Source organism: Nyctereutes procyonoides, unplaced genomic scaffold, assembly GCF_905146905.1.
Source record: "Nyctereutes procyonoides isolate TBG_1078 unplaced genomic scaffold, NYPRO_anot_genome, whole genome shotgun sequence".
Classification (NCBI taxonomy): Eukaryota; Metazoa; Chordata; class Mammalia; order Carnivora; family Canidae; genus Nyctereutes; species Nyctereutes procyonoides.
The window spans coordinates 88,867,095-88,891,916 of record NW_026575140.1 but is presented as its reverse complement, the minus strand read 5'-3'; the positions used below and the strand labels follow the sequence as shown (position 1 = coordinate 88,891,916).

The 24,822-nt window shown below is 39.7% G+C and overlaps 1 protein-coding gene across 2 annotated transcripts in view; it reads right to left on the bottom strand.

Moving 5' to 3' along the window:
• Positions 1-902: 902 nt before the first annotated feature.
• LOC129496589 (beta-galactosidase-1-like protein 3) overlaps positions 903-24,822 on the bottom strand; it is a 43,301-nt gene continuing 19,381 nt past the window's right edge. For both annotated transcript variants that reach the window (XM_055304687.1, XM_055304688.1), the window contains 11 exons: positions 15,753-15,837; positions 13,953-14,090; positions 13,286-13,366; positions 12,519-12,625; positions 11,529-11,669; positions 11,119-11,190; positions 10,499-10,577; positions 10,031-10,118; positions 9,610-9,721; positions 1,385-1,501; positions 903-1,242 (listed from right to left, as the gene is read on the bottom strand). In XM_055304687.1, coding sequence (XP_055160662.1) covers positions 1,177-1,242; positions 1,385-1,501; positions 9,610-9,721; positions 10,031-10,118; positions 10,499-10,577; positions 11,119-11,190; positions 11,529-11,669; positions 12,519-12,625; positions 13,286-13,366; positions 13,953-14,090; positions 15,753-15,837 — 1,086 coding nt within the window. In that variant the 3' untranslated portion in view covers positions 903-1,176. The remainder of the gene's footprint in view (positions 1,243-1,384; positions 1,502-9,609; positions 9,722-10,030; positions 10,119-10,498; positions 10,578-11,118; positions 11,191-11,528; positions 11,670-12,518; positions 12,626-13,285; positions 13,367-13,952; positions 14,091-15,752; positions 15,838-24,822) is intronic.

Sequence of the window (24,822 nt, the reverse complement as noted above, 5' to 3'; positions counted from 1 at the left end):
TCTTTGAGCCTTGGTTTCTCCATCAACAAGGTGGAAAAGCCACATGGTTGCTAAGATTAAAAATACCCTATACATTACCTGAAATATAATACATATATATGATCTTCAGGATTATTATTTCTGTTTCTCTCCTTTGGTCTATAGTTTATCCATAGATTTTATGGGTTTGAGTCTATAACCCCAGAGAATAGTTTTACATAGAAATTGTGTGGATGCATGATAAAATTCGCTTTCAATGAGCCAACCATTCAGATTATTGGGAGAGAAGATCATCTAACTCCTCAGCCCTCATCCCAAGCAGGAAGGTTCCTTCTTTTCTTTTAACACCAGATCATTTGCTAAATTTGTTGAAGCTCCTAGGCACCGTATCTAACTGGGTGATAAGATTTTGTTATAGTGCAATGGTTTGAATTTAGGTCAAGTCCTGTAACTTGATTATAAAAATGTAATTCATTTCCAATGGTGTCATTTGAGGAAATTTGTTTGACTAATATTTGTCCACTATCAGTAGGAGCCTTGACTATATCCAGATAGCTGAGGAGTAGTAAGACATAGAGTGCTCTATGACAGGCTGTGCTGTCATACTTGTCGGAACCAAGCAACCAAATTGCTACACCTTCTCTGATTGGATATGACCCACAAGGTCACCTTGGAGATACACAGGCTGTAGGGAAGTCCCTGAAGACATTGTTCATGGCACCTTGTATTCCTCCCTCCTACACACACACACACACACAGACATCCCAGAAATCTGCCAATCAGCATCTACAGTATTTTCTCTGGCATACAGCGAGCAGTAATTCTTATTCTCTCTTAAGCCAGAGACTCTTTTCTTCCTTCCAACTGAGTATGAAGAGTCAGAAATAAAATTTGTTATTATTTTATTTGTATCTCCCTAAAGGCACATTTGATTAGAGAATACAGATATGCTAAAGATTAGGCACTTAACTAGGTAAATCAGCCATTAAAGCCTTTGAAGACTTTTTAAAGCCTAAAAACAGGCATCATATAGATATACTATAATATTCATAACAATTTATTCGTTGATTTTTTAGGTTATTTTTACATTTATGCTATTGTAAGCAACACTGATATTCTCGACATAAATCTGCCTACTAAAAAAAAAATGCTTGTAGATGAACTCTAACGATCCAAGGAATGCGTTATGACACCGTCTCACAGTACGGGTTCATTTGTAGTTTGGATGTATGAACCACACTTCCTTTTCTCAAACAGGATGATCTAGGGAGAAAAGAAAAGTTGACAGTAAGAAGGAGGGTAAGCCTATTCAGGACAGGATGAGAAGGACACTAGGTTGCATTCTGGGGATGAAGGCAGATCTCAATGTTTATGAAACATGAAAGCAGGGGTAGGGGTGACTCACCTCATTGTCTTCTGGATGAAGCCAAGCACCAGGAAGGTAAAGTGTTCCCTGAGGTCCCATAATTGAATACCGCCCAAGGTTATGTCCATTGATAAACACAAATCCAGAATTCCAGGTCTGGAAGGAATGAAGTCTTGAGATATAGTAACAGACTCACACTGGCGATGTCTAATCTAAGGCACTCTGGGGAGTGAGTTTAAGACTCAATGCTTTGTGGCACTGAAAGCAGCAGAGTTTAGGACGGGATATGTTCTAGAAACTCGGCCAAGCTGGTCTAGGGATGACAGAGAAAAACATGAACCAAACCTTTAATGCTAACGCTACTGTTGTTCCTGCCCCATGATATGTAATGCTGTGGCTTTTTAAAAAGCAGTTGTTCTACTTCCAGAGAGAAGTACCATGTAATAAAGATGAATGCTAATGCTAAGAGCAGTTATAAAAGTTACACAGTTTTAAAACTCTGCTCACAATACAATGATGAGTGATAGACAGGACCAAGATCTAAGCAAAGAAAACTGAGAGGTAAGAAGACACTGAGACAGTTTTTCCCCTAGAGGCATCGCTTATTCAGGAAGAGGTGGCTGAGAAGCTTAGCAGAACCTTTTATAGCCTCACAAGTTTAGGGAACACAAATTGGATACCAAGGAAACTTATTAAATAATTTACACCCTGGGCTGTGATCCTGAGGGCCTATACCCAAAGAGAAGAGTAAACTAGAAATAGCCCCACCATTGGATGGAAGCCTGAATCAAATCATTTCCATCCTTATAATTATAGTAAGAGGATTACTAGTGTACCTAAGCCACTCCAGAGGTTGATGTACATTCTCTGACATCATCTTAGGCTTTAAGTTATCTCTAGCGGGGATCCCTGGGTGGCCCAGCGGTTTAGCGCCTGCTTCAGCCCAGGGCCTGGTCCTGGAGACCCGGGATCGAGTCCCACGTCGGGCTCCCTGCATGGAGCCTGTGTCTCTGCCTCTCTCTGTCTCTCTGTCTCTCTCTGTGTCTCTCATGAATAAATAAAATATTTTTTTAAAAAAGGGGGATCCCTGGGTGACTCAGCAGTTTGGCGCCTGCCTTCAGACCAGGGCATGATCCTGGGGTCCCGGGATCGAGTCCCGCATCGGACTTCCTGGATGGAGCCTGCTTCTCCTCTGTGTCTCTGCCTCTCTCTCTCTCTCTCTCTCTCTCTCATGAATAAATAAATAAATAACTTTTTAAAAAATAAATTATCTCTAGCATTTTTTATATATAATTTCTGGAACTCAAAAAAAATCAAGCAGATGGGGATGGGGAAGACAATATAATAAAAAAAAGTACAAGGAACAACAGACAATAAAAATAGATGCACAGGTGATGCAGATAATGAATTTATAAGTCCCAGGCTTTAACAGAATTATGCCTATTAAATTCGTATTTAATAGGTATCAAAGACAAGAGCTAGAATTTTGACAGAGAAATGGAAATTATTAATAAGGTTAAAGTTATAGAATGAAAATTCTAAAATGAAAAAACGTAGTAATTTTTTTAAAGATTTTATTTATTTATTGGGAGAGACAGAGAGCAACAGAGGCAGAGACACAGGCAGAGGGAGCAGCTCCATGCAGGGAGCCCGATGTGGGACTCGATCCCGGGTCTCCAGGATCATGCCCTGGGCTGAAGGCAGCACTAAACTGCTGAGCCACCCAGGCGGCCCAAAAAAAATGTAATAATTGAAATTAAGAATTTAACAGATGTTTTGAGTAGGAGATTAGATATAGCTAACTAGAGAATATAGCTAAATATAAACTAATAGGAAATAATAGGATTAATTAAATAGGATTAATAAACTGAATAATAGGAAATAAAGTTTTCAAAATTAAGCTCCATAGAAAGAAGAATGAGAAACACACAAGACAGGAAGACACAAAAGGAGATATAACAAAATGATTCTAACATATAAAATTGGAACCTCTGAAATGCTCCAGTTAAAAAATAAAGATTGCTGGACTGCATATTAAATAGAGCATTGATATTTATAAGAAAACCATCTAAAATATAAATGAATTGAAAAAAATAAAAGAATAACAGAAAAAATAAAATAGATAAACCTTAAGCAAAAAGAATTTGCTATAGCTCTATTAATATCAGAAAAATTTGACATTAAGGAAAGAAGCACTATGACAGATAGAAACATCTCCTGATGATAATATTCTTAATCTACTGTGAGTGATAATGACATATAGAGAAGCTAAAAGTAAGCAAAACTGATGAAATAACAGGAGAAATAAAATTCACAACGATAATGGAAAATTTTCAAATGTTTCAACAGCTAATAGATAAAGCAAACAGGAATCAGTAAAGACATAAAACATTTAAAATAAGGTGATTAACAAAGTGTAACTAATTGACATATATAGAACATTGATCTACTACATGCAGAACATACCTATTCTTTCAAGTATACATAATAATCTTTATAACTTGGCCTTATGTTGGACTAAGCAAATGTATTTTTTTAAGATTTTATTTATCCATTAATGAAAGAGAGAGAGAGAGAGAGAGAGAGAGAAAGAGAGAGAGAGAGAGAGGCAGAGACACCGGCAGAGGGAGAAGCAGGCTCCATGCAAGAAGCTCGACGTGGGACCCGATCCCGGGTCTCCAGGATCAGGCCCTGGGCCGAAGGCGCACTAAACTGCTGAGCCACACAGGCTGCCCAATATTTTAAAGTTCTCAGACCACAGTGCAACTAAACAAGAAATTGATAACAAAAAGATTACTATAAAGTATCCCAAAATTTGAAAATTAAACATGTACACTTCTAAATAATGCAGAGGCCAAAGCAAAAATCACGCAGAAAGTTAGAACATATTTGAGTTGATCGGTGATGAAAATAAAACATATAAGGACTTATGGAATATATATCCAGAGTAGGAAATTCCATAAACACAGGGAGAAAATTGTTTGTCAGGAGCTGAGGAGAAGGGAAATTGGGGAAGTAAAGTGCTTAATGGGTACAGGTTTTCCTGTAAGAGTCCTAAAAGTGTTTTGGATCTACATAGAAGGAATAGTTGCATTCATTGTAAATGTACCTAATGCCTCTGGATTGTTCACTTTAAAATGATTAATTTTATGTTAATGTAAATTTTACCTCAATAAATGTTTTAAACTTATGGGATACAACCAAATTCATACTTGAACAAAAAATTGTCTTAACTCATAAAGAAGAATAAAGACTAAAAGTCAGCTACATAAGCACTCATCTCAAGAAATTATAAAAAGAAAGAACATAACTTCTAAGGTTAAAAGTAGAATAGACAAAACACGGTATACCTTCAGAATGACTTGTATCAAAAGAATAAATAAATAAACAAGAAATAGCAAGTGTGGGCAAGGATGTGGATCAAAAGGTATCCGCACTGTTGGTGGGAATGCAAACTGGCACAGCCACTGTGGAAAACCGTATGGAGGTTCCTCAAAAAATTTAAAATAGGATTACCACATGATCCAGTAATTCCACTACTAGGTATTTACTCAAAAGAAAACAAAAACAATTCAAAAAGATATATGCACCTCTATATTTATTACAGTAATACTTTCATTAGCCAATATGGAAGAAACCCAAGTGTCCATGGAAAAGTAAATGGATAAAGATTATATATAATACATAGAATATTACTCAGCCACAAAAAAAGAATGAAATCTTGCCATTTGCAGCAGTATGGATGGAACTAGAGGGTATATTGCTAAGTGAAATAAGTCAGACAGAAAGACAAATACTATACAATTTCAGTCTTTGTGGAATTTAAGAAACAAACCAACAAATAAAAAAAGAGACAAGTGAAAAAATAGACTCTTACATACAGAGACGAAGCTAATGGTTGCCAGAGGGGAGCTGGGTGGAGGGATGGGTGAAATAGATAAAGGAGATTCTGAGTACTCTTATCTTAATGAGCACTGAGAAATGGATACAATTGCTGAATCACTATGTTGTATACCTAAAACTAATATAATACTCGATATTAATTATACTTGAATAAAAAATTTTAGAATGCAAAATAATAGGACTAGGTGATAGAGGAAATTATTAGTATTTAAGAGTTGTGGGGCACCTGGGTGGCTCAATCGGTTAAGTATCTTCCTTTGGCTCAGGTCATGATCTCGGGATCCTGGGACGGAGCCCCACATCAGGCTCCCTGATCCGCAGAGAGTCCGCTTGTCTCTCTCCTCTACCCCTCCACCTCACTTGTGTTTTATTTCTCTGTCTCTCAAACACATAAATAAAATCTTTTTTAAAAAGTTGAACAACTAAAATAGTGTGTTAGAAAAATACTAAAATGTCTAATATATTTCATATTTTAAAATAGTTCCAGATCTATTAACAATTTGCAAAGATAGTGCAGGATTTCACAAAAGAACAAAATAAAAATGATAATAATAATAAAGAAAATGGGAGAAATGAAACAGAAGATAACTATAAAATATGCTAAAAATTACAGCCAACCATTGATTGTTTGAAAGATTCATACACCGGAAATGTACAAAACGTATCAAGGAAAAAAGAGACGTTATCACAGATGATCTAGACATTAAAAATAAACAATTTAAACATAAAACATTGAAAATTCAGAGGAAATGGGAAAATCTCCCAGAAAAGTAAATTTTATGAAAACTAACTTTTAAAGAAACAAAATCTGACAAATACTTTAATCTTGAAGAAATTTAATCCACACCTACCAATTTTCCCACAGTGAAAATGTCAGCCCTACGTGGCTCCAGAAATCTACCAAACACGTAAGAAGTAATACCAGGCTTACACAGGCTACTTCCCAAATCGTTTATGGGGGTCCTAAAACTTAGGACCAAAACAGGACCAAAACAGATGTCTCAGTCACAAACATAAACACAAAAGAAGTCTTAATATCTATAACAGCCAAACACTGGAAATAATAAAAATACCTATCAACAGTAGGCGGGTTAAATATAGTATGGTATTTTATAAAGTGGGACCCCATACAATAGTGAAAATGAATAAATCACAGCCTCACTTAATGGTTGAATCTTAGCAACAAAAGAAACCCCATGGAAAAAGAAGGCACGCTATGCAATTCAATTTACATGAAGTCAAAAGAGGAAGCACTGACTTGGAGCATTAGAAGCCAAGATAGTGGTTCCCTTTTAGGGACAAGGAGGGACACAGATTGGGAGGGATACTGACAATATTTTATTTTTTTCATCTCAAAATAATTACAAGGCGTTCACTTGGCGATGATTTATTGCACTGTGCATTTATGTCACTATGTGTGTTCATACGTACAGAGCTATATATACCAGGTATAGTATTTTTGAAAAGGCAAGTTGCAAAATATAATTTAGGGAGTGAACCCATTAGTGATAAAAGTAATTAGTGCATATGTTTAGGCAAGGTTATATATGAAATCCCACAAACTCTTGGTGTCACCAGCCTGACCCCCTGACCTCAGGAAATTTCTAGTAGAAGCCTCTGTCAATGTTATCCCGTAGGAGCGGAACTAGAGGCTTTTGTCAACTGTTAATTTTAGCTTTTAGAAAGAAACTAACGGATTGCTAGAATAGAAAAAAAAAAATTTGAGGGCCACACCTGTGCAGATGAACCAGAAAGTGCCAGAAGTGACTGTAGCCTCACGACGATGTTAAAATCCCCTTCTGAATATTCACCCCAAGCCCTACTAAAAAGGTCTGCTTTCAAAAAAAAAAAAAGTGTTCCCTTTTCTCCGCATCCTCTCCAACATTTATTGTTTCCTGCCTTGTTAATGTTCCCCATTCTCACTGGTGTGAGGTGGTACCTCATTGTGGTTTTGATTTGTATTTCCCTGATGGCAAGTGATGCAGAGCATTTTCTCATGTGCTTGTTGGCCATGTCTATGTCTTCCTCTGTGAGATTTCTCTTCATGTCCTTTGCCCATTTCATGATTGGATTGTTTGTTTCTTTGCTGTTGAGTTTAATAAGTTCTTTATAGATTTTGAAAACTAGCCCTTTATCTGATATGTTATTTGCAAATATCTTCTCCCATTCTGTAGGTTGTCTTTGAGTTTTGTTGACTGTATCCTTTGCTGTGCAAAAGCTTCTTATCTTGATGAAGTCCCAATAGTTCATTTTTGCTTTTGTTTCTTTTGCTTTCGTGGATGTATCTTGCAAGAAGTTACTGTGGCCAAGTTCAAAAAGGGTGTTGCCTGTGTTCTCCTCTAGGATTTTGATGGAATCTTGTCTCACATTTAGATCTTTCATCCATTTTGAGTTTATCTTTGTGTATGGTGCAAGAGAGTGGTCCAGTTTCATTCTTCTGCATGTGGATGTCCAATTTTCCCAGCACCATTTATTGAAGAGACTGTCTTTCTTCCAGTGGATCCTCTTTCCTCCTTTATCGAATATTAGTTGACCATAAAGTTCAGGGTCCACTTCTGGGTTCTCTCTTCTGTTCCATTGATCTATGTGTCTGTTTTTGTGCCAGTACCACACTGTCTTGATGACCACAGCTTTGTAGTACAACCTGAAATCTGGCATTGTGATGCCCCCAGAAATGGTTTTCTTTTTTAAAATTCCCCTGGCTACTCGGGGTCTTTTCTGATTCCACACAAATCTTAAAATAATTTGTTCTAAGTCTCTGAAGAAAGTCCATGGTATTTTGATAGGGATTGCATTAAACGTGTAAATTGCCCTGGGTAACATTGACATTTTCACAGTATTAATTCTGCCAATCCATGAGCATGGAATATTTTTCCATCTCTTTTTGTCTTCCTCAATTTCTTTCAGAAGTGTTCTATAGTTTTGAGGGTATAGATCCTTTACCTCTTTGGTTAGGTTTATTCCTAGGTATCTTATGCTTTTGGGTGCAATTGTAAATGGGATTGACTCCTTAATTTCTCTTTCTTCAGTCCATTGTTAGTGTATAGGAATGCCATTGATTTCTGGGCACTGATTTTGCATCCTGCCACACTGCCAAATTGCTGTATGAGTTCTAGCAATCTTGGGGTGGAGGCTTTGGGTTTTCTATGTAGAATATCATGTCATCGGCGAAGAGGGAGAGTTTGACTTCTTTGCCAATTGGAATGCCTTTAATGTCTTTTTGTTGTCTGATTGCTGAGGCTAGGACTTCCTGGTGCAGCCACTCTGGAAAACTGTGTGGAGGTTCCTCAAAGAGTTAAAAATAGACCTGCCCTACGACCCAGCAATTGCACTGTTAGGGATTTACCCCAAAGATTCAGATGCAACGAAACGCCGGGACACCTGCACCCCGATGTTTCTAGCAGCCATGTCCACAATAGCCAAACTGTGGAAGGAGCCTCGGTGCCCATCGAAAGATGAATGGATAAAGAAGATGTGGTTTATGTATACAATGGAATATTACTCAGCCATTAGAAACGACAAATACCCACCATTTGCTTCAACGTGGATGGAACTGGAGGGTATTATGCTGAGTGAAGTAAGTCAATCGGAGAAGGACAAACAGTGTATGTTCTCATTCATTTGGGGAATATGAATAATAGTGAAGGGGAATATAAGGGAAGGGAGAAGAAATGTGTGGGAGATATCAGAAAGGGACACAGAACATAAAGACTTCTAACTCTGGGAAATGAACTAGGGGTGGTGGAAGGGGAGGAGGGCGGGGGGTGGGGGTGAATGGGTGATGGGCACTGAGGGGGACACTTGACGGGATGAGCACTGGGTGGTATTCTGTATGTTGGTAAATTGAACACCAATAAAAATCAATTTATTAAAAAAATAAATAAAAATAAATAAAAAAATAAAAAAAAAGGTCTGCTTTCCCATCTTCAGGGAGACAGACCTTTGGAAATTATTCCCCACAATCTCCTGGTTTGTACAAATAGAGGACTTATGAGGGAACTCCATTTGGTGTAGTCTGTCTACAATGCACCAAGAAGCGGCCCACTTTGGTCCAATGACACGGGCGGTGTTTAGTTCTGAAAAGTAGAAAGGAATCGGAATGCAGAGTGGGTTGGAAGGAGAAATTCCTTCATTTGCTCTCTGTACCTTATTATTTCTGGTTTTCCATTGTGTTTTACTATTTTTAAAATAACGATCAATTAGGAAGATTGAGAAATGTTGGAAGACTTGTTATAAAGAGGATGAGAAAAACAGAGAAAAACAGAAGTATCCCTGCCAGGAACACCATGGCTTTGCTTCCAAACTCTTCTGAAAAGAAGCGGTGATTGGGACACCAGAACTGAGGGGGGCAGCTCACCTACCCGTAGCCTCAGGAAGGTGTCCTTGGGCGAAGAGTCCACCTTTAAGGTACCGAGGTAGAAGGCGGGGCCCAAACAGGCCTTTGGGACAGGCCTCCAGGTGGCAGAGCGGAGCCTGGAGGAAGAGCAGAGCCTTGAAGAGGAGGAAGACCCTTCCCCACTCTGCTGCCAACACTGACCCTAGACTCCCCCACTCAGGAATTAAGATTCTGATCCAGGAAGACGTATTAGAGTAGAAGCATTAAAATCAAGAGTCAGGAGACTTGTTCTGGAGTTCTAGTCCTGACCCCAAAGCACTCTATAATCCTGGGTAAATCACGTCAGTTCTCGGAGTATTAGCTCTTCATCTGCAAAGTGAAGAGCTTGACCATCTGCAAGCCCCCCCGTCCCTCAGAGTGTCTCCCGGGTATAAGGAGGGATGTACCTTTCAAAGAAGCTCATTGTCATTTCCAGAGAATAGATAGCGAAACCCTGCAGGGGCGTGTTATTGATGGTAACTGATCCAGTTAGTCCTGCAGGGAAGGGGTAGGAGAAAGTACGGACAAGGACTGGACACTCTCCAGGGTCCCCAAAGATCATGCAGACTATAGACACCTATGATAAGGAATCAGCCAGGACGGGAGACGCTGGTCTGACCTGCTAGGACCCAAAGTTTCCTACCGTGTGGCTCCATATTGCCAAGAAAGCATCCCACTTAGTATCAGAACTTTCTCTGAAATTCCCAGTGGGGGACTGGGCCCCACTCCACAATAGGCCAGGGCCCAAACTAAATGTTCTGCTTTAACCTCGGTATCTCACTGCTCAAGGGGTTCATTTGTTCCCCCCAAATGCCACATTGCTCCAACCGTAGGATCCAAGTAACCACAAAGAGGGATTACAGCCTGTTTCCCACCTTTCCGTTGGTCTTGAATTTTCCATGAAAAATTGACTCGTCCTTGATTCTCTACCAGGATCCTCAGAAGTTGACATCTCTAAGAACAAACAAACAAGCAAAAGAATTCGGCGTTCCTCCTCGGGATAGACCAGCTCACAGAGACCACATGGTCTCACAGAGCTTTCACTCTAGAACTCATTCTTTTCTCCAAGTCCCAGATGGACAGACAAGCACATGGGAGACAAAGGGGCCCCAGAGTCTAGCAGTCCTCCTCTCTCATGAGGACTCTGTGCTCCTGTTCTCAACTCACTCTTCCCTTCCACTTGCTGGTCTGCCTTAGGAAAGGCAGAGAGATTCTGCTGTGGGCCTCTGATCAGGGACCCAGCCAGGGGCTGATGACTGACTCAGGGCCTAACGGGGAGATCCCATTCACACCGAAGCATGTGCGCTACACTCCACTACACTGGGGCCTGGGAGATGCAGTTCCGCTTACAGACCTAAGCCCTTGCTGCTGGGACCCCGAGTGGGAAGCAATTAAGGGCAGTGGCAGAGAAAGGAGGTGGTCTACCTCCGAACTGGTCCACGGGTACATTAGAGTCAGAGGTCTAAGGTAGCGCCCAGACTCTTGGATCACATACCGTCATTGTAGGAACAGTCAGTGTCTTCGCATGATCGTGCAGATGTCCTATATTTACCTCATTCAAAAACACCTGCAAACGAAGAGCCAGCATCAGACTGATCAGCCCACCCACCCGAAGAAAGGAGGCGAGAGGCTCTGGTTGAGGAGCAGGTCACCATGACGGAAGAGACCACCCTCGGCGGTCACAGATGCTGGAAGCGGAACAGAGGCCTTCACAGACTTAAGCTGCGGTGAAGCGGAAAGCAAGTCTCTCTGGTTTGACTTTATATTCCCAATGCCTCCCAAATAGCAGGTGCTTGAAAAATGCCACCTAATAGTACAGCGGACCGGTGACTCCCCGCCCCCCGCCCCATAACAGAGTCAGGCTAAATGTTCTCTTACCTCCACAGTCAGCCTGCGGACACCTACCTGTGCTGTATCGTGAACGTCCGCACGCAGAGAACCTCCGGAGCAGATCGAAGTCTCATAAAGCACGAATCCATAGGACTGGCCGTTCCCACCGTTTATAGGGAGGTTCTCCATGTTGACTGGTGTGTTAGACATAACTGGCTATGAGAGACACGGCAGAGACAGGAGCCAGGGTGACAAGAAGTTGGGATCCTTCTTCCTCAGGCCCTTGGCATTTTTTGTTGACCCTCCTAAGGGTCCCCAACAGTTCTCTGGATAAGAAGTACTAAAACCAGTGCTGTATGATGATGTGCATCATCCCCACATCTCCACTCTCCAGAAAGCTCCGGAGATGGTAGAAACATGGTAGAGAGAACAACTGCTGTCATCATGGGAATCAATGGAATGAACAAGTCTAATTTTAATGTAACTGAAGTTGAACAGGAATTATGCACTAAAGCAAACGTTTAGTTAGCATCTACAACATGCCAATCACTATATTTATCTAAAACAGTGATAGCAGGTGTGAACCTGCTATGAATTCGAGTTAACGTTTTTCCGAACAATTTTATCTCTTCTTCAAAATAGGACAGATAGTCTAATTTGAAAGGGACAGTATGGACCCATAAAAGTTTAGTGATTTGGCCTTTTTGATGGTGAAGAAGGTTCAGAAACTCAGTTTTACAGGTTCCCGATTCTCCGCCTTTCCAGTATGGATCATGTAGTCCCATCCAAGAGCAATGGTTCATCTAAGCTGAGAAACCGGATCCTCTAACATCCCCCTTCTCCCCCTAGGCCGACTCATTCTTTAAGTTCAAACCCTTTTACAGTCTATCCAGAAAGAGTTTGTGGTTTTTGCCTCATCATTCTAAATTTGGACAAAATCTAAAATATTTATTTTTACATTTCCCAATAAAAAGTCCTTGAAGGCATCTCTACTCTGTGGCCAAAAGCCCTCTCCCCCAAGCCCCCAGGAGCCAACCCCCCATTCCAGTGCCAGGGAGTACTCACTTCATTTAAGTACTGGAGGACATCCCACAGCGGCAAGTAGAGAGAGGGCTTCACAGAAGGATACTCAGCCTTGGGAGTGAGCTCGGGTAAAGGCGGCAGAGGTATTGCTGAAAGAAAACAGGCCATGGGGTGAGAAGCGTCCGAAAGAACTACTGCCCTCTCCCAACCTTCCCACCCCTCCCATGAACTCTCATACACCAGAGCCAGCAACAGAAGTGGGTCCTATCCTCGCGATGGGTTTACTTCCCCAAGAGTAAGGAGAAACTGGAAATAACGGAGTTGGAACCATTTTCTACGCCTGGAGAGCTGACAGATGGAGACCTCTGCAGAGCAGGGCCGGCCGTACAGACCCAGGGCTCCCGGGGGCAAGAACTCTGCCTTGGGCCCTCTGGCGACGCCAGCGCTCACCGTCTAGCACACAGATGATTTACTTTATTTAAATAAATAAAACTAAATAGGGTGGCTTTTGCTCTTGGATGTGAGGGTACTACGCCTTCATACTAAGAGCTCTACAAATAGTAACTTATGCAAATCTTCCCAGTCATTACGGGACATGCAGATCACTGTCTTCATCTTTCAGTGAAGAAACGGGCCTCAAGGGCTTGAAATACTCGTGCAAAGCCACTCAACTTTTAAGTGGGAAAACCGGGATTTGTTACCCTTGCCATTAAGGCTCCAAGTTTCTACCCAAAGGGGAACCTTCTCTTTCCTCATCCTTCCACTTTATGAGAAGAGCCATCCCTCAAATGGAAATGACTGCTGAGTACCTGAGACAGATCCAAAGAGTCTTCGAAGCTTGAAATATTTTTCTGTGTAATCCCCGGCCTCTGTGAGCACAGCATCATAGTCTGCAAGACACCGGGTATTGTTGCCAGCCAGGCAGTCGTCCACAACAGACCTTGTTGCAGCACTGCTGACATGACACAGGCCAGGGCTACCAGAGGCAATGGGAAGACACATCTTCCCCACCCCTCCGACTAGGCCATCCCAGGCTGGGCATGTGCATGTGTGCCGGGGGTCATGCCACCCTGGAAACACTCCCCACAACCCTTCCTAGGGGTCTGAGGCTGCCAAGATACTGGATTCGTTCTCTGTCTTACTTTCTAATGGACTCCTCTTCTCCCCTGGATTGCCCGGGTGTGCTGATCAAGCAATCACCATTGTGTATCTTAGAAGGTTCAAGTCAAGGGGTCAGTATATATGATGAATGAAGCAGGACTCTAGGTCTGAGGTGCCCCATCTGCTGCGATGGCAGCCTGTCTGGGGGTGTTACGAACATCACAGAAGAAAGCAAAAATAGGTAGGAATACCCTGAAAGCTCAGCACAGACTGTAGGTCAAGAATCCAGTGATGCTCAGAACATGCTTTTGGAGCCTCCTCTGTAAAGCTCCGTAGCACTTCTGCTGCGAGGTAACCATACCAGCAAGGACTTGCCATAGCTAGTGACAACACCTCGGTGTATCCCAAAATCTGTGGCCCCATTCATGAAACCGAAGTTGGTTCCACCGTGGAACATATATACATTGAAGGAGATCTCAGATGCAATAAATTTGGTCACAGTCTCCTCAACATCTGTAGGTGAGGAAGACAAAAACACAGGGAAAATTAAAAAGACAGAAGTCTCTGGTGAAATCTTATTCTCAACCCCACCCGTGATCAACTTAACTGTTCTTTCAACCCCCACTAAGATTCTAACCAGAAAATAGGTGAAATTGGCCACAACTCCTCCAGGAAACCAAGTCTTACCAATTCCAAGTGCCTTTTTAAAAATTGTTTTTCCCGGAATACGGACGTAATTTGGCTCCATGTTATACCTATTAAATAATAGCCTAAGAACCCTTATGTCACTTAAATATCTAATGTTCATTGAATTTTTTTGAAATTGTACAAATAATTAGTATAATCTCATTACTCCCTTCTAAGGTAAGATCTCTTTGTTTTGTTGTTTTTTTTTTTACAAGAGACTCGTTTTATTTTATTTTTTTATAAATTAATTTTTTATTGGTGTTCAATTTATAAGGTAAGATCTCTTTGGACGCTAGTTTAAAACCACTGCAATAGTCCACAGTAGCACAGTCCCAATCTTTAGCCACAGGAACTCTTATTTTGTCACCATGATTTTACCAGGTGTGAGCAACCTCCTACTGGCATCATAGGGAGTTAGTTAAAGGGTAGTTACGTGTGGGAGTCCACCCTGGCTGTGCTCTTTACTACTTGCATTGACTTGGAGAGCCCATTTTTCTCTTAGGGCCTCTGCTGCTTTATCTGCTAAATGAAAGTCCTAACTCCTACTACCTCATCGGGTTGATGAGAGAACATATGTAAGAAACATCCCATCATTGTGCCCGACGTGAAGGCGATCAGAAAACTTGTTTGTTAGTGGTGGGTTTTGTTTTGTTTTGTTTCAGCTCAAGCAGGCTTTCCTCAGTTACCTGGAATTTTTCATTGGTTTATTTCTGGTACAAGTGAGCTTGGTTTTGTTTTTTGTTTTTTTTTTTTTGTTTGTTTGTTTTTTAAGTGAGCTTGTTTTCGTAGTATCAATGGCAAAATATCTTTAGTAGCAAAATACTTCTATTAAGTCAACCTCTGCCAGGCACTGTTCTGAGTCGTTTATCACATTTAATCCTCACAACAACCCTATGAGGCAGGTTACATGATAATTCCTGTTTTAGGTGAGGACACAGGCTTAGCAAACAAGGAAAACTAGTCATGCAGACGAGCAGAGCTGAGATTGAAATCCTGATCTCTTTGGCACCAGGATCCATGCTGTCAACCATCATTGCATGTTGCCTCCTGATAACCACTACCACTTTGTTGACATTGCCATAGCAATGGCCTGCACATTTAGCAGAGATTATTCAGACTTTTAGCAAATGCATTCCCTTCTTCAGAGATGTTGCCTTTCAAGACCCTTTCCATGACCACCTTGCCTTACCTCTGCAGGCCTGCCCCTGTCTCTTCTATCACTGCACCTGTTTCTTTGCTTCAAAGTACTTGTCAGATATGGAACCCTTGATTTACTTAATTATCTGTCAATTCTACTAAGTAACAAGCTCTAGGAACCAAGTCGTTTTTATTCATCAGTGCACTCTCAACCTTAGCCAAGTCCTTGCACATACAGGTGTTGAATGAAGAGTTATGGTTGAGTGAGCTAATTAATTAGCAAAGAAATGTGTGAATGATCCATGACTCAGGCCCACCTCTATTTGGGGTCAAACACTGCAAAACACTTACCCTTAGGATTTTTAACCTTATGTTCACTTCCCCATGTGTCAAACCAGCCGACCCAGAATTCCATGACCATAATGGGCTTATTGCTCTAGAAACAAATCAAATCAAATACCAAGTCTGAGAAAATGTAAAAAGAAGATAAGAAAAACTAAGCACAACTGATGAGAATTTAAGGAACTCACGCTGTTCACTTTTTCAAAATTCAGCATTTTATTCTCCCTCCTTTCCCATCACCCATTAGACCTTTGCCATCATCCATAGCTTTGGTTCTCCACACCCCCACCCCCAACCCCCAAACATTCACATTCCTTATGCTTTATGTGCCTTCCTGCTGTACTTGGATAGCATCACCAATGATTCCAACTTTGTCATAAGTGAGGCTGGTTTTGAAAGAACTGGCTTTGGACCAAGGACCTGACTGAAATTCCTGACACGGAAACTGAGGCTCACATATACCAAAGGCCCACGGCTAATATCATCCTGAGGGCTTTTCCTCTATGGTCAGGAACAAGACAGGAATGTCCATTCTCACCATTACTATTTAATAGAGTACTGGAAGTCTTAGCCTCAGCAATCACACAACAAAAAGAAATAAAAGTCAGTCAGATTGGCAAGGAAAAAGCCATACTTTCATTATTTGCAGACACGATACTCTATGTAGAAAATCCAAAAGACTCCACCAAAAAATTGCTAGAACTAATATATGAATTCAGCAAAGTCACAGGGTATAAAATCAACATGCAGAAAGCTGTTGCATTTCTATACACCAATAATGAAGCAGCTGGAAGAAATATTAAAGAATCAGACTAATTTATAATTACACCAAAAATCATAAGATACCCAGGGATAAACCTAAACAAAGAAGTAAGAGATCTGTATGTCAAAACTATAGAATACCTATGAAAGAAATTGAAGAGGAAAAAGAAATGGAAAAACATTCCAGGTTCATGGAGTAGAAGAACAAACATTGTTAAAATCTCCATACTACCCAAAGTAATCTACATATTCAATCCAATCCCTATCAAAATACTACCAGCATTTTTCATAGAGCTAGAACAAACAATCCTAAAACTTGTGTAGAACCACAAAAGACCCCAAATAGCCAAAAACAATCCTAAAAAAGAAAATTAAGATGGGAGGCATCATAATTCCAGATTTCAAGCTCTATTACAAACCTGTAATCATCAAGACAGTATGATATGGCACAAAAACAGACACATAGATCAATGGAAGAAAAGAAGAGACCCAGAATGGACCTACTAATAATCTTTGACAAAGCAAGAAAGAATATCCAATGGAAAAAGGACAGTCTCCTCATCAGGTGGTGTTGGGAAAACTGGACAGCCACAAGCAGAAGAATAAACTGGACCACTTTCTTACACCACACACAAAAATTAATTCAACATGGAGAAACACCTAGATGTGAGATAGGAAATCAAAATCCTAGAGGAGAACACAGGCAACAACCTCTTTGACCTCTGTGGCTGTAACTTCTTACTAGACACATTGCCAGAGGCAAGGGAAACAAAAGCAAAAATGAACTATTGGGACTTCATCAAGATAAAAAGCTTCTATACAGCAAAGGAAACAACCAACAAAACTAAAATGCAGTCTACAGCCTGGAAGAGGATATTTGCAATTATCTGATAAAGGTTTAGTATCCAAAATACATAAAGAATTTACCAAACTCAACACCCAAAAAACAAATAATCCACTTAAGAAATGGGGAGAAGACACAAATAAATATTTTTCCAAAGAAGACATCCAGATGGCCAACAGACACATGAAAAGATGTTCAGGGGATCCCTGGGTGCCTCAGCGGTTTAGCGCCTGCCTTCAGCCCAGGGCGTGATCCGAGAGTCCTGGGATCGAGTCCCACATCGGGCTTCCGGCATGGAACCTGCTTCTCCCTCTGTCTGTGTCTCTGTGTCTCTCATGAATAAATAAATAAAATATTAAAAAAAAAGATGTTCAGCATCACTCATCATCAGGGAAATGCAAATCAAAACTACAATGAGATCCCACCTCACATCTATCAGAATGGCTAAAATTAACAAGTCAGGAAACAACAGATGTTAGTGAGGATGTGGAGAAAGCTAAACTGTCTTATACTGTTGATGGGAATGCAAACTGGTGCAGCCACTCTGGAAAAGCATAGAAGTTCCTCAAAAAGATAAAAATAGAATTACCCTATGATCCAACAATTGCATTACTAGGTATTCATCCAAAGGATACAAAAGTAAATATTCCAAGGGATATGTGCACCATGATGTTTATAGCAGAATGATCAACAATAGCCAAATTATGGAAACCCAAATGTCCATCAACTGATGAATGGATAAAGATGTGGTGTGTAAATACACACACACACACACACACACACACACACACACACACAGGAATATTACTCAGCCATCAAAAAGAATGAAATCTTGCTATTTGCAACAATGTGGATGGAGCTAGAGTTTGTTATGCTAAGTGAAATAAGTCAGAGAAAGACAAATACCATATGATTTCAGTCATACGTGGGATTTAAAAAACAAAACAGATAACCATATGGGAGGGGAAAGAGACAGGGAAGCAAATCATCAGACTCTTAATGTTAAAGAACAAAATGTGGGTTGATGGAGGGAAGTGGGTGGGGGTAGGCTAAACAGGTGATGGGTATCAAGGAGGGCACTTGTTATGATGAGCTCTGGGTATTATAGTAAGGGATGAGTCACTAAATTCTACTCTTGAAACCAAGATAACATTATATCTTAACTAACTAGAATTTTTAAAAAAGATTTAATTTATTTATTCATGAGAGACAGAGAGAGAGAGAGAGAGAGAGAGAGAGGCAGAAACACAGGCAGAGGGAGAAGCAGGTTCCATGCAGGAGCCTGATGTGGGACTTGATCCCGGGACCCCAGGATCATGCCCCAGGCTGAAGGTGGTGCTAAACCGCTGAGCCACCAGGGCTGCCCAAGTAACTAGAATTTAAATAAAAATCTGAAAAAAACAAACAGAATTTCAGTGGTCACATTGCTGGTTAAGGGGAGACAGAGCTATACCTCAAATCCAGGTCTAAGCCCAACTATCAGCTACTAAGTTATATTACCTAATAAATATTTCATTCCTTCTCTCCCTATCTTTATCTAAATTTTAGCCTACCTCATCTGGGTTGAAGGATCCATGTAATTCTGATGATCACACTCTATCTGCTGACTACTATTCAAAGTACTTGACTTACTTTGTTCTGCATAACAAACTATAAGGTAGATATTAGGAGTCTTTATTTTACAAATAAAGAAAATGAGGTTAGATAACCCATCCACGTTCACTCAGCTAGGAAGTGCTACAACCTGGACTTGAACTCAGCTAGACTAGCTCCAGACTCCACACTCTTAACCATTTACACCATACTGCATCTGGAATGTAAACGACTTATCACCTAGAACTGGAGGATATAACCAAAGCTATTCCATTTCTCAAAACTTCTGAATGACTCTTGCATAAAAGCACAGGCATCTCTTTGAACATTCGTATTATGGGCAACCTAAACTGTCCGATGCTATAGGCTTTTAGTCTGATACCTGCATTCCACTTCCAGCCTAAACTTTTCAATGCTGCTGAATAATGCAGGTTCTTTTTTAAAAAGCTGACATCTTCACCACAGCAGGACTGACAGTTGCTGTCCCTTATAAATTACCAAAGAAAATTACGGTGGGCCCCTCTTGGGGAATATGCCAGACATTCATAGTATGCATTCTCAGTTCTACTCCTGCTGGCCTCCAGCCTCTTGCCATGACCAAAAACCGTCACACTGTAAGCCCGAAGACCTGTCCTTCAAGGCCTTTTCTTCGCTGATCCCTGAAGATGATGTTTTCTGGATCCTATGTGTTCTTCTGTCTTGGTTTAATCCCTTATTTCTGCATCCTTCAAACATTTCCATAAAAAGGGTGAATAGAAAACAGGTAACCTGAGCCCTTAAGTATCTGAAAATATCTTTTTTTTAAAAATTTTATTTATTCATGAGAGACATAGAGAGAGGCAGAGACACAGGCAGAGGGAGGAGAAGCAGGTTTCCATGAAGGAGCCCGATGTGGGACTCAATCCAGCAATTTCAGAGGCAAAGGCAGATGCTCAACCACTGAGCCACCCAGGCATCTCTAAAAATATCTTTATTTTGCAATACACTTCCTTCATAGTTACACTGAGTATAAAATTCGAGGTGAAATTCATTTATCCTTAGAATTTTAAAAGTATATTTCATTGCTTTGTATCATCCAATGTCAATACTTTAAAATCCTGATTGTTAACTTATTCTCATTTTTTAATCACATTTTTATTTAGCCAAAAGACCCATGTAAATATATTAATATCTATGTAAATATATATAATGTGTATATGTGTCTGTGCAAACATATATTTTTATATATTCTGCACACACATTTAAACCAGAAAAGGATAACTGATACACAACGGACATATACGTCTAATAAAGACAGACGTCATAATCAGAAGAAAAAAATCAGCGTGACTAAAGCTGATTCTAAATGTCTACTGATAAACTGGCCACCAAAAAAGAATTAAATATGCCAAAGTTTCATGCAGTCAGCTTGTCATTGGCCTTTACTGATGTGACATTGTCTGATTCTTATCTTATTCTCATTGATTGGTATGTAGTAAGCCTATGGTTTTTCTCTCTGACGAATGTTAATTTTACAATGCAGGTCTTTTTAAAAATCATTTATTGTGTTGAACACTTGAGGGGCATTTTTCAATCTAGAGATACATACTCTTAAGGTAAAGGAAGTTTTCTTACATTAGTTATTTGTAATTTCCTTTTCTCTGTGTTCTTTGTTCTCTTTTCATAACTTCTAGTAGTTAGGGGTTGGGCCTCCTAAATTGATCTTATGAAACATTTATGTTGTCTCATATTTTATATCCTGTTGACTAGTACTATTTCTAGGAAATTTCCTCAACTTTACCTCCAACTCATATTTAACTTCTAATTTAAATTTTAGATTTTAGGGACACTTGGGTGGCTCAGTTAGTTGAGTCTGCCTTTGGCTCAGGTCATGATCCCAGGGTCCTGGGATGGAGCAGAAATCTGCTTCTTCCACTCTCTCTGCTCCTCCCCACCCACTCATGATCATTCTCTTTCAAATAAATGATATAATCTTTTAAAAATAAATAAATATTAGATTTTAATGCCCAAGAGTTCTTTTGGTTCTCTGAGTATCCATATACAAAACATTCCATCCAAGAGCAACAGAATATGCATCCTTCTCAAGTGTAAGTGGAACATTCTCAGGATAGATCAGGGCATAAAATAAGTCTTAATAAATTAAGAAGATTGAAATCACATCAAGCTCTTTTTCAACTATAATAGTATAAAACTAGAAATAAACTACAGGAAGAAAACTGGAAGATTCAAAGATTAAACATGCTACTGAACAATCAATGGGTCAAAAAAGAAATCTAAAGGGAAATTAAGGAATCTTGAAACAAATGAAAATAGTACAACATACCAAAACGTAAGGGATGCAGCAAAAGCTGTTCTAAAAAAGTAAGTTCGTGTGATAAATGCCTACATTAAAAAACAAGAAAGATCTCAAATAACCTAACTTTACACCTCAAGGAACTAAAAAAAGAACAAAGACCAAAGTTAATAGAAGAAAGGAAATAATAAAGGTCAGAGTAGGAATACATGAGAGACTAAAAATACAATAGAAAAGATCAATGAAACTAAGAGCAGATTTTTTGAAAAGATAAACAAAATAAAGAAACCTTTGTCCAAACTTAACAGGAAAAAGAAGACTCACAGAAATAAAATCAGAAATGAAAGAGGATATATTACAATTGATACCACATTAATATACAGAAAGAGACTGCAATGAACAATTATATGCTAAAATATTGGACAACCAAGATGAAATACATAAATTTCTAGAAACTTACAATCTGCCAAGACTGAATCATGAAAATATACAGAATCAAAAAATCCCAATAAATGAAAGTCCAGGTCCAGATGGATTAACTGGTGAATTCTGTCAAATATTTAAAGAATTAATGCCAATGCCTTTCAAACTCTTCCAAAAAATAGGAGGAACTATTTCTAAACTCATTTTCCAAGGCCAACATTACCCTGATACCAAAACCAGCCCAAGCATGCTGCAAGCATAGAAAATATCAGACCAATATACTTGATGAACATACATGCAAAAATCTTCAACAAAATATTAGCAAACTGAGTTCAACAATACAATAAAAGAATCATTCACCATGAACAAGTGGGATTTATCCTGGTAATGCAAGAGTGGTTTAACACCCACAAATCAAACAATGTACAACAGAACCGAAAGCCCAGAAATAAACCCACATGTATATGGTCAATTAATTTACAAAAAGGAACCAAGAATATAAAATGTGGAAAGGACAGACCCTTCAATAAATGGTGCTAGAAAAACAGGGACAGCCACGTGTGAAACAATGAAACTGAACCCCCATCTTTCACTTTACATAAAGATTAATTCATGGGGCACCCGGGTGGCTCAGCAGTTGAGTGTCTGCCTTTAGCCCAGGCTGTGGTGGTCCACGGGTCCCGTGATCGAGTCCCACATCGGGCTCTCTGCATGGAGCCTACTTCTCCCTCTGCCTGTGTCTCTGCCTCTCTCTGTGTCTCTTGTGAGTAAATAAACAAAATCTTTTTTTAAAAAATTAACTCATAATAAATGAAATACTTGGATGTAAGATCTGAAACTAGAATCCCTAAAGGAAACATAGGCAGTAAGCTCCTTGATATTGGTCTTGAGTCTACGGCCATACCACCCTGAACGCGCCCAATCTTGTCTGATATTGGTCTTGGCAATGATTTTTTAATCTGACATCAAAAGCAAAGGCAAAAAAAAAAGAAAAACAACAAACAAAAAAAAACAAAAAATTTTTTTAAAAAGCAAAGGCAAAAAACACAAAAATAAACAGTTGGGGCTACATCAAACTAAAAAGGTTCTGTTCAGCAAAAGAAATCAAAATGGAAAGGCTACCTATTGAATATGAGAAAATATTTGCATATAATCTGATAACCAGTTAATATCCAAAATACATAAAGAACTCATACAACTCAGTAGCAAAAAACAAAAACACCAAAATAACCTGATTAAAAAATGGGCAGAAGATCTGAATAGTTTTCTAAAGAAGAAATACCGATAGCCAACCCGTACATAAAAAGATGTTCAACATTACTAATAATTCAAGGAAATGTGAATTAAAACCACAATGGCATATAACCTCACACTTTTGTAAGAATGGCTCTTACCAAAAGGAGAAGAAACAACAAGTGTTGGTGAGAATGTAGAGAGAAAGGAACCCATTGTTGGAAATGTAAATTTGTGGAACCACCATGCAGAATAGTACAGAGGCTCCTCAAACGGTAATAAGAGAAATACCATATGATCCAGCAATTCCACATCTGGGTATTTACCCGAAAAAAATTAAAGCACTAACTCAAAAAGACATCCACACCTCCGTGTTCACTGCAGCATTACACAATAGCCAATGTATGAAATCAAACCAAGTGTTCATAGATGGATGAATGGATGAAAAAGATGTGATATATATATAAGAGAAATGAAATATTTCACCCATAAAGAAAAATAAAATACTGGCATTTGTGACAACATGAATGGACCTGTGGACATTACAAAAAGTGAAATAAATCAGAGATAGATAAATACCACATAGTCTCACTTGTATGTGGAATCTTAAAAAAAAAAAAAAGGTTAATAATTAACAAAAGTTAGACCTTGGAGAATCAGAACAGACTGCTGGTTGCCAGGCGGAGGAGAGAAGGGAAGAAGCAGGTATTGGGTGAAATGGGTGAAAGAGGTCAAAAGGCACAAACTTCTAGTTATAAAACAAGTAAGTCACGGGGGTGTAATGCACAGCATGGGGACTATAGTTAATAACACTGTATTCAAATTTGACCACTGCTGAGAGTAGATCTTAAAAGTGCTCATCACAAGAAAAATAATTTTTATTACGTGTGGTGATGGTTGTTAACTAAATTTATTGTAGGGATTATTTCACAACATATACAAATGTCAAATCATTATGTTATATGCTTGGAACTAATATAATGCTTTATGTCAATTATACCTCAGTAAAAAAATAAAAATCATAAAGAAAAAAAAGCCTTAGGAAAAAAAAAGAAGGGTAGAGGAATCTACTGAACACCCCTAAATGAGTGAATCCGAAACAGTTACAAACGATAGTCTTATCCTGAGTGTGGGTTATTCTCTTATCTTCCTTCATTTCTCTTTATTAAAGATGTGGGAAAGAGCACATAGGAAGACACATGGGGCGAGTGGGGGATGTGGGAATGGGAATTTCCCTGCGGCCCGGGTGTGCTGGCTCTTACACCTGTGTGCAGACTTTACTTCCACAGATCCCACCACATGTCCTGTGGAAAGACTGGGGAGAGTCCTCAGTAACTTTCTGTTCCAAGTGAATTGGGTCCCCTTCCTCAAAAAAAATCATATATTGAGTTCCTAACTCCCAGGACCTCAGAATGGGACTATATTTGGAGACAGGGCCACCAAAATGAGTGGTGCCCTTCTAAAAGACGAAATTTGAATGTAGACAAGCACGAGGGAAGACCATGTGAAGACAGGAGGAGGAGATGGCCGTCTACAGGCCAAGGAGAGAACCTCCGATAACAAGCGCCCTGTTGATACCTTGATCTTGGACTCTACGCCTCTAAAATCGTGAGAAGATAAATGTCTGCTCTAAGTACCCCGTCCGCGGTGTTCTGTTATGGCAGCCTAAGAAAACTAATACATTCATTTGGGGAATATAAATAATTGTGAAAGGGAATAGAAGGGAAGGGAGAAGAAATGGGTAGGAAATATCAGAGAGGGAGACAGAACATAAAGACTCCTAACTCTGGGAAACGAACTGGGGGTGGTGGAAGGGGAGGAGGGCGGGGGGTGAGGGTGACTGGGTGATGGGCACTGAGGGGGGCACTTGACAGGATGAGCACTGGGTGTTATTCTGTATGTTGGCAAATTGAACACTAATAAAAAATAAA